This window comes from Setaria italica, chromosome VI (genome assembly GCF_000263155.2).
Source record: "Setaria italica strain Yugu1 chromosome VI, Setaria_italica_v2.0, whole genome shotgun sequence".
Lineage (NCBI taxonomy): Eukaryota > Viridiplantae > Streptophyta > Magnoliopsida > Poales > Poaceae > Setaria > Setaria italica.
The window spans coordinates 28,573,227-28,583,703 of NC_028455.1; the positions used below are offsets into that span (position 1 = coordinate 28,573,227).

Genomic DNA, 10,477 nt, shown 5'->3' on the forward strand with positions numbered 1-10,477 from the left:
TGGAGTTTATCCAATGCGTTTTTTTTTTTTTGTAACAAGGGTGTTCTGCAGTCTAGGGGCCTCCTGATACTCCCATCCTTCCAACGTTTGGCCATTCTGTTTTACATTTGTTGGAGAAGCATGGCACATGCCATGGCAGATGTCAAATGCTGGCTTCCCAGCAAAGAGAGGAGAGTTCCTTCTGACCCAAAACTATGGGAAGTCGACCCCCAATCCTATCCATTATGATGGCTCGCTCATTTTCCATGTGCTTCAAGTCGGTGGTTCCAGAATCGCTTTCCAAGCAATATCGATGTGGTTTCAGAATCGCTTTGTAAGCAGCATAATGATGGACTCCGCAGCAAAAGATGAAGGATCAGAACATTGAACCAACATTAACCATATTTATTCACTCACTATAGTCCACAAGATCAACGAGCACGACATTACAAGTCATGGCAGGGACAGGCAACAAACACTACTTGGTTTACACATCAGGGACCGGGGGGCAGTATGAACATTGCTGCTTGCATTGCTTCCTGTTCATTCCGTGAGCGACATCTGCCTCTCACGCGCGGATGGCGATCCCGCCCTGCTGCACCTCCGTTGCGGCGGGGGCCTGCTCCTCCTTCTCGGCCTCCGGCTTCTGCTCGCCGTCGCCGAGCACCGGCAGGTGGCCCTTCTCCTGGAGGCTCTTCACCGTGTCGTACAGCGACTGGCTCACCGGCCGGAACTCCAGCCCCAGGTCCCGGAGCTTCTGGTTCGAGAACCTGTACGGCTGCTTCCGCGGATTCTCCTCGTCAGAGCACCTGCTCCAGATTAAATCAAACACAGTCAGCTAACTGAAGCAAATAGCAAATACGTACAGGTCATCCTAAAAAAGAAGCATAGGTCAATTTGACGTCGATTCCAGTCTAAACACGAGGTGATTCCCTGTGGGCAGGTGAGATCCCTTCACTTGGACCAAGAGCATACGCGGCCATTGCGTCAGTGTGATGCTAGTGCTGTGGAGGACGCTAAGGTTAGGTTTCGTTGGTAGGAGTGAGACTACGACATCGACCAAGGTGCTCGACGACGAGGTATCTTTGAAACAATCATACGAACCTGTCATGGATCTTGACTACTGTAAACGAACACGGATCCATTTCAGTCCGACGTCGCTCGATCGACAAAAAAGAAAGTTGAATATTTGTAGTCAACAGTTGAATATTCCCATCAGTTTCGCGTCCTATAATTGCAGCTTCCGTGTTCTTTGAATGAAACTACCTCTCTTTGTGTTGTGCATGATTTGTTTGAAATACCGGAGGATGGCGTGCAAATATTCTACATGCGTGTGTAGCAATTACTTGTGTGTCTCAGTCATCTAGAAGTGATACATGATGTAGGAAAACAATACTGGTGAATCTTTCAGTAATGATGTAGGAAAAAAATGATTGCAAGAAGAACTGCCATGATTTGCTTTCTTATGTGGAAAAAGTTACTGCTAGATTTTCCGTAACGAGGAAGATGACCTACTGCAGAGGTCACTGCTCAAGAAACTGCTGCCAATTGATTTGGGATAAATCTTGTGTGCTACTCCCATGCCTTGAGTGTTCTATAGGAAAGGGAAGTTTAGCTAAGAGAAAATGGGAAAAATTCCTATGAAGTTTCGGTTATCCTTCCCCTGTTTCTTAAAATTGTTTAAACTGCTGCTTTCTTAGATAAATTTCCTAAGCAAACGTCAACTGAACTTGCAAGTAGTGGTTGTGCCTGTATCCCGGGTTGTGTTTTCCCATGCTCCTATTGCTGCTGTCTTTGACAAAAGCATGATTTCTGAGCAACTTCGTCTTAGATTAAGTTCAACTCTGTCATGCAAGCCGCGTGGGTGTGGCCAATGGACCAGCAAAACTTACGCAGAGTTGCAGCAGTTGCAGTTTTGCAGACGCGAGCAAGGCATCTGCTCTAGGACTCTAGCACCCAAGTCGTGCATGGTGATGCTGATACATACCAGCACCGGCCGTACTCAATTGGCCAACGGAAGTAATCAACACGGGATAATGGCCATCGATCAGAGCTCTTGCAAAGACCACACGCTACTTTTCCTGCTCTGATGCTACAGATTTCTACCGCTCCAACAGCTACCCGTCAAGGTCAAGTGCTCACCATCCATCCACTGACACTACACAAGCAAAGGTAGCTAAAACTAGTGGCAGGCAAAAAGATTCTGAGCTAGAGTTACTACTATATCCTTGTTGAGTTCAGTTGTGGCATACAGACTCATGATAGCTCCGGCCACCACCTCACCTACTTCCGCCGACGTCGACGCGCACGTATCGCCTCGGCTCCTCCAAAAAGTCCCTGCATCAACTTCTCAGTGGCGAACATACACTGGTATTGCGTTACAATTTTTGTCTAGATCTCTAGACAGCAACTGGAGATCCATCCGTGTGGTGACAAACACTAACCAAAGGTTCTGCCTTCTTCACGACTTGCACTTGCAAATTGCAATCAGAGAACGTGCGGTCAAAAGTAACAGGGACTCGGTTTTCCGGCCGGCCTGTACAGGAGTACGCTCGAGGTTGCGTCAGGGCAAGGGAGTTGGTTCCCCTGATGAACCCATGCACGGCCTAGCTGCAGGTGATGATCACTCGCTTACGTTCACCGGCTAGTCCTATCCATCGTTTACCTACCGCCGATGGCATCCACCGAATTGAGTAAGAGTACTAGCTATCCCATCACTCGCTTGCTACCTAATCATCAGTGTCGTCCCTTACTGCCCACTGCCCCCTTAACTAAGCAACTAACCACGATAACAATATAACATACATACATGTGTGTGTGTGTGTATTAGGTCCAAGTAGACCTAGCCATGATATCGATGCTTGTAACGGATCATGAGACATGCTTGGAATGGACACACCACCAACTGCTATAACTAATTAAGCACACCAAAATTGCTCTTAGTTTATGCGCATTCATACGTGTGGAACAAGACACGCGCCATTAACAAAATGTGGTTGGTAGCTGGCTAGCTAAGCATTGAGGAAAGTACGGAAGGAATTTGGCAGCATCTGAAACAGCCAAATGGACGTCAATTATGCTAGAAACTAATCGGAACTGTGGTGACGAAGCGAGCGATCGAGCGAGAGGTTTGGTACGGTACCTGGTGGGGACGGGGTACTCGGGGAAGAGCTTGGCGAGGATGCGGACGACGTCCTCGCGGTGGAGGACACGCTCGGCGCAGAGGTGGCGGCCGGAGGCGGCGGGGCTCTCGAAGACGGCGAGGTGCGCGGCGGCGACGTCGCGGACGTCGACGTAGGCCTGCACAGCGTTGGCGAAGGTGCGGGCGGAGCCGTCGAGGTACTTGAGGATGTGCGCGATGCTGGCGTTCACCGTCGGCTGCAGCAGCGGGCCCACCACCAGCACCGGGTTCACCACCACCAGGTCCACGCCGCGCTGACGCGCCGCGTCCCACGCCGCCTGCTCCGCCACCGCTTTGCCGTAGCAGTACCAGTTCTGCATCAACAGAAGCTAGCTAGTTTCAGACAAAGCGCATGCAGTCTAGCAGTGTGCTGCAAGGACACTACTGAGCAGGCCGTGAACTGTTCAAGAGCAATGGTGTGTCATGCTGACGGAATTATTGCGCGAGGGTTATTTGGGCTTTTTTTGTGAGATGGGAAATAAAAATGCTAGAATAATAAGGGTGTCGGGTCGCTGTGTTATGATGAAAGAAGAGCTAAATTTTTTCCTCTAGCTTTGCTAATGTTCACCTGTCTGGAAATTTGTTATCTACCGATCATGCATCTGGATTTTCACAGTGTTTAACCTACATCTATGGTGAAATTTTACGAAATTCTCATAGCAGTTTTATTTTTACTACTGCATATAGAAATGACAAATATCAGCAAGTTTGAGTTTTCCTTTACTAAGAGGACGTCTTCCTTCCTCAGCTTTTTGATCCGAGAATTTGGCTTACCACTTCCCAGTAAATCAGACGCCTGCACTGCAGCTCACCTTGAAGAAGGATTGACCATTTGCAAGATGACCCTGGTAGCTTCTCTAGCTTAAAGTTAAAGGCATACAGTACAATTTAACTTGTTCACCCAACAAAGCCAAAAGCTTCTTCCAGAACGAAACGACAGAGGCCCACCATTTCTGTCCATGTAGCTTACATGCTCGACATGGATCATGCTTTCAGCTACCAGCGCTGAGCGACGTTCCATTTCCATGCATGGCATGACCGTTCATTGACGACGCTAAAGTTACTACAGATTCTAGTGGCCGGTTTATAGACTTTTATGGTGGGCGCGCATGTACAACTACCACTTGTAGTGCTTCTACCTTTCACCTCACTATTGGAAAGCCACACCTGCGCTTCTATCGAATATAGAAGGCGAGTACCAGATCGAACTAGGTTCGATTTTTTCAGCTTTTCAAAGAGTTCATGTACGTGTTCAAGAAAAAATATCACCTTTACAGAAAAGTAAAATTAGTAAATGTATATAGGCCGTTTGGAATTGTAAGGGGAGTTTTAGGACCCAAATCTCTAGGATTAATTTTGTGCAAAACTTAAACTAAACCTAAAATTTTCTAGAGCAGTGGTCCTGTTTTTTTTTTTTACAACAAGGCCTCCCATAGAGATTTTGGTAATGCTACGTAGCAGACATCTGAAATCTTAAAAAAATCGGATGCCTCGACGTATATTCTAATGGTTAAAAATCGATGTTGTAACTATTGATCAGCTTTGCAGTTCTGCTTCTGCATGCCATGCACGTGTCTATCGGCGTGGGGTCATGCAGGATTAACGTACTTTAATAAGCTCAATTAGCTAGCTCTATATTCATTGGGGAGAATCATTTGCCTTTGCTATTGCTTTTATTCTTATTTTTCCGAGACCACAAATTTGTTTATTCTTTGGGCTAGTGCACGTCGATCACTAGAGGAAAAAGTTTTGTTTCAAATCTAGTGGTGCTCTGGACAGGCACGATCGATGCGCACTCGATCCCATTGGCTGCCTCAATCCGAACTCTTTTTTAGGCCGGGTTCGGTTGGTAGTGCATGCCCATAGGTAATAATTCGCCTATTTCTCTCATGATAGCCATCGATCTTTAGTTTCTTTACTTTATCCGCAGAAAGGAAGAAATAAAAATAGAGGGGAAAATACTGATATGGTGCGGCGAAAGGTAGCATAGCAGGAGCTACTGAGCTAGATGGATCGAGGGAGAGAGAAAGAGAGAGGCAAGTAAAAGTGACCAAGCACCCACCCTGGTTTTCTTGCAGAAGTCGAGGTCGCTCCAGCAGGACTCGTCCACCACCACGTCGGGCCCGCGGTTGGGGTCCATGGTCACGGCGCCGATGGAGGACGTGAACACCACCCGCCGCACCGTGCCGGCCTCCGCCGCCGCGCTGAGCACGTACTCCGTCCCGCGCACCGCCGGCTCCACCATTTGCTCCTGCATGCATGCGCGTGCGTCATCATCATGATTATTGATGCATCTCTTTCTCATAATTGAGTTTTCCGTGTGCGATCGAGGAGCTAGAGGAGGAGGAACGGTTGAGCAGTATGGTTATGGTACTCACGGGGTCGTCGGTGACGGGGGAGGCGGTGTGGAAGACGCCCTGGCAGCCCTGCACGGCGCGGCAGATGGCGTCGTAGTCGAGGAGGTCGGCCTTGCAGAGGACCAGCCGCTCGGCGGCGCCGTCCAGCGCCTTGAGGTGCGCGTTCTTCGGGTCATCTGCCATCGCCGCCGCCATCAGACGATATCCATCCAAGAACACAACGTTAGTCAGGTGCCCTGCTAGCTTGTACGTACGTACAATATGCGTGTGTGTGCGAATCCGTGCATGCCTGGGTTCCTGACGGTGCCCTTGACAGTGTATCCCTTCTCGAGCAGCAGCTTCACCAGCCACGACGCGATGTACCCGGCCGCGCCGGTGACGCACACGGTCTGCCCGTTCCCCGCCGGCGGAACCACCGCCGCGGCGGCGGCGGACACGGCTTCGACCACGGTCATACTGACGACGAGACGACGACGGCGGCGGCGGCGGCGATCAGTTCCTCAATCCTCCCCTGCTAGCTACTCCTCGATTTCGTCACGAAAGGTATAGCTATTGCTCGCGGTGGAGTAGCAGTAGTGCCGAAGCAGGGAATACAGCTAGGCGTTGGTGAGTTAGTTTTTAGGTTTCCCCTTTGCGCGGGCGAGCGCGATCGAGTTGGTAGGTTTGGTAGGATACTTCCTGAGAGGGTCGGCGTTGGAGTGGCGCGGAATTTATAAGCCAGGCCAAGGCAGGGCCATGGCGAGGCAAGGGGTGGTGTGTTCGAGCGCAGTGCGCGTGAGCGGCGAGCGAGTAGCCGAGACAGCGAGATGCACGGATGGGATGGGGGCACCGTGCGGTGGCCCCGGCCGGCCCCTCGCCGGGATGGCGACCCCGGGTTAGGTGAGCCGGCAACCCCTACCATCTCCGGCCGTTCGGCGACGACGCGCGCGCGACATGTCATGCGCATTTTTATATTGTATATAATCGCATCCTTTTTTGTTGAGCTGAGCTGCTGAGAAATGGTTGTTTTCTTTTGTCGAGTTGTTGAGAAATTTGCATCAAGATGATATCGATCTGTATTTTGGTTGGCGTCTGATATGGGGGATTTCCCTATCTCTGCTTCAATCAGATTATGAATTGGCAACAAATTTGTGCTTCCCTGAAATGGCACTATCAGTGTACCTGAATTAGAATTTTTAATCGCGCCACCAAACTTTCTTGAAATGGCACTGGTAGCACGTGCATGCATATAGGCACATTCCGATCATAGAAAATTTATATGAGTAAGGAGACAATACGATATAAAGTAAGTAGGAAAAACAATAAAATACGTGGCACGGGTCGCGACGAAAAGGTAGGGAAAAAAATAGGCCTTGAACCTTGATACTCTAGCTCAATCGTAGTGGCTAAAAGTCTATGGTACTGGTTACTTGTACCGCTCTGAACTGAAACTGTTTCGTGCTGCCTGGACAGAAACGTGCCTGGACCATGTGTGGATGGATGCACCGGAGGTCAGCCAGATTCTGACTTGGGCAAATAGTGGTTGGACTGGGACATCAGACATGGAACACATGGTGCATATAGCTTTGCATATATGCCAGAGTGCAAGACACAAGTGTTAAGATGTGACCAGAGTCCAGGCGTCTGAGGCATGCATGTAGTTTACTTACCGTGATAATAAAGGAAACCTCTTAGAGATAGAGTTTGGCAAGAGATAGAGTTTGTTATAGATTTTCTTCTTCTTGTAACAACTTGTGAGAGATCTATCTCATGCGCCTGTAAACATATATATGTAAATGCCATATGAGGGGCTGTTTCTCATCTAGTTAACACGCAACTGTCGACCCGAGAGCAAGGACGACGTTCCTCCTAGCGCCTCTGATACTTCACATAGTAATCATAGCCATCTAGATTGGTAGAGCTCCAGCCATGGCATCAAGTTTCACATTCCTTGCGAGCATGCTGATCGGGCAACCGGTCGCTGAGAAGCTCACCAAGACCAATCACAAGATGTGGAAGGCCCAAGTCCGTGTTGTCATGCGTGGCGCGCGTCTCATAGGGCATCTCACTAGTGAGGCAAAGCAACCCGTAGCAGAAATCACCATCACAGATGGTGATAAGGAGAAGAAAGAGCTGAATCTGGCCTTTGAAGAGTGGGAGGCGAGGGACCAGCAAGTCCTGAGCTATCTCCTCTCGTCGCTGTCCAAGGACATCCTTTCTCAAGCCTCCTCGGCGTCAACAGCAGCCGAGGCATGGGCGGTCATTGAGGAGATCTTCGCGTCGCGGTCTCGGGCGAGGGCCGTGTACATGCGCATTGCGTTATCCAACACAAAGAAGGGAAGCTCGCCAGTCGCTGAATACTTCACGAAGATGATAAGCCTCGGTGATGAGATGGCGGCAGCAGGAAGGCCGCTTGAAGATGAAGAGCTTGTTGAGTATATTCTCACCGGGCTAGATGAAGAATTCAATCCCCTTGTGTCTGCCCTGATTGCTAGAGTGGAACCAATCTCGATCAAGGAGTTGTACTCACAACTCCTGAATTTTCAGACTCGCATGCAGCTGATCTACGACAAGCAAGGAGGGTCAGCAAACTACTCCAGTCGCGGTGGCCGTGGATGATCTCGTGGGCGCACACCTGGTGCCGTGGCCAGGGTCCTTCTCCTGGTTGTGGTCGTGGAAGCTATCACGGCAACTCCTCCAACGCAAGGCAAGGTGTCAACAACAACAACTATGTTAATAACCGTGCAAGCAGCTCCAATGATGAAAGGCCAACTTGCCAGGTATGTTTTAAAAAGGGACATACCGCAGAAGTCTGCTGGCATCGATTTGAAGAGGATTTTGTCCCAGATAAAAGGTTTGTTGCTACTGCAAATCGTGTTGGAGGTATGCCCTAGAGGCAATCATAGAGATGCTGATATTCCTTTATATCCATGTTTTATATTATGTTCCTTGAATATCCATTAAAGGCTACTTGAATTGATTGCAATTATGTGAATTGTGTATGAAACTCTTTACTTGTATGGTTATTCTAAAAGTTGTCCCTAGTCGGAGTTCATGTGAGGACACACATGAATATTGGACTAGCACATGTATTAGTTGATGACTATGTTTCGCAAGTCATGGATATGGAGATGTCAAACTAATAATGTGGGCACGTGTAAAGACATGTGCTAGGACTGACCCAACACGAGTTACGTAGTTCTCTCTTTACACAACGTGTACGCTTTGTCCTTAGACCTGAGACTGTCGCATGTACTCAAGATGTGGATCGACTTACTTAGAGGCTATCAAACACTACACCATAACTGGGTAGTCATAAAGGTAGCTTTCGGGTTTGTCAAGAAACATGCTGTGATGCATGGTCAGTCAAGATGGAATTTGGCCCTCTCTATTTGAGAGAGATATCTCTGGGCCCCTCGAGTGATCGAATCTGGAAATGCATGGCCATGCCACATGAGGTTAAGAGTTAACCTAGAAAGGGATTCCAAATCACAACATCGAGAAAGAGTGGTCGGCTTGGAGCTAGACCAAATATTGTGAGGCAAAGGGAATAGCATGTACATGATGTTGTGATGGTTCGTCTGATATGATCTTTGTGTGTGTATAGGAGTTAGTATATCTTGCTAGAGGCCACTACTAACTATTGGCCGAGTAGGAGTACTCGGGCCATGTCTATACGTATATAAACCTATAGGGTCACACACTTAAAGGGCTCGAAGCCCAATTCGGATGTGATCTGAATTTGATCAGGTTTAGGAGTACTAATGGGCCTCGGACCTAGAGGCCCATTACGAACCCCTATATATTGAGGGGTGGGGGCGCCCTAGGGTTTTATCCCTTTTGCACAAGCAGCAGCCGCGCCTCCCATGCCTCGCCTTGTTGCAACTCGCGGACCTAGCAGTCCGGCTTGCGATGTTTCCTCCCTGCATGTGTGGATACTTTGGAGGTGTTGCATCTGCAGCACTTGGACGAGCTGCCGCACGAGAGCTCCGACGAGGAACTTGACGAGCCGACGACGAGCCTGACGAGCCACGGCACAAGGAGGGAGTCGCTGCACGTGGACGAGCTGCTGAGGAGCTGCTCGACGTCGACGTGTGATCGACTTCGCTGCACCGACGCGTATCTACAACTTCCGCACCTGTGCATCGAGTGGTAATCCCGTGATCTATAACAATAGTTATTCTTGGTTTATGTGGTAGAAAAATTTATTTTACGCTAGCGTAGCCTACCTCGTATCCTAACAAATCGTTCCTACACAATGGACACAAATTGGTACACAGATAGTGGTGCATCTGATCATGTCACTGGAGAATTGGAGAAGCTGCAGATTAGAGAAAAATACAATGGAGGGGATATGATTCACACAGCTGACGGGTCAGGTATGGACATTAGCCATGTTGGTCATACTACTGTTCATACCCCCAATTGTCCTATTCATTTAAACAATATTCTTTATGTTTCAAAAGCTTCCAAAAATCTTGTCTCCGTTCATCATCTTACTACTGATAATAATGTCTTTCTTGAATTTCACCCAAACTTCTTTTTGATCAAGGATCAGGACACGAAGAACAAAATTCTTGAAGGGAGGTGCCGCAATGGCCTCTACCCTCTTCCTGCGTCATCTTTAAAGCAAGTGTGTGTCGCCACCAAAATTCCTCTCTCACGGTGGCATAGTCGTTTGGGTCATCCTTCGTCTTTTATTGTTAAGCAAGTTATCAATAGGAATAAACTCCCATGTTTAGATGAATGTAGTAACACTATGTGTAACGCTTGCCAACAAGCTAAGAGTCATCAGCTCCCCTATCCTAAATCCACAAGTGTCTCTAGATTTACTCTTGAACTTGTCTTCTCTGATGTTTGGGGTCCAGCACCAGAGTCTGTTGGGAGGAAATGTTATTATGTGAGTTTTATTGATGATTTCAGCAAGTTTACTTGGATCTATTTTCTCAAATACAAATATGAAGTTTTCCAAAAATTTCAG

General features: G+C 48.4%; 1 protein-coding gene across 1 annotated transcript; it reads right to left on the minus strand.

Annotated features, from left to right (window-relative positions):
• Positions 1 to 355: 355 nt before the first annotated feature.
• LOC101785020 (cinnamoyl-CoA reductase 1) lies at positions 356 to 6,214 on the minus strand. Its single transcript, XM_004973495.4, has 5 exons — positions 5,807 to 6,214; positions 5,539 to 5,693; positions 5,223 to 5,411; positions 3,122 to 3,474; positions 356 to 788 (listed from the first exon to the last, which is right to left on the minus strand). The coding sequence occupies exons 1-5, from the start codon at positions 5,970 to 5,972 to the stop codon at positions 548 to 550; spliced, it is 1,104 nt and encodes a 367-aa protein (XP_004973552.1). The 5' UTR covers positions 5,973 to 6,214; the 3' UTR covers positions 356 to 547.
• Positions 6,215 to 10,477: the final 4,263 nt, after the last annotated feature.

Bases quoted from the DNA above. Each gene is read 5' to 3' on its own strand.
- LOC101785020 (XM_004973495.4), bottom strand. From the start codon at position 5,972: ATGACCGTGGTCGAAGCCGTGTCCGCCGCCGCCGCGGCGGTGGTTCCG. The intron at 5,412-5,538 runs GTGAGTACCATA...GCATGCATGCAG, and splicing joins CCCCCGTCACCGACGACCCC to GAGCAAATGGTGGAGCCGGC. The intron at 789-3,121 runs GTACCGTACCAA...AATCTGGAGCAG, and splicing joins GAGTACCCCGTCCCCACCAG to GTGCTCTGACGAGGAGAATC.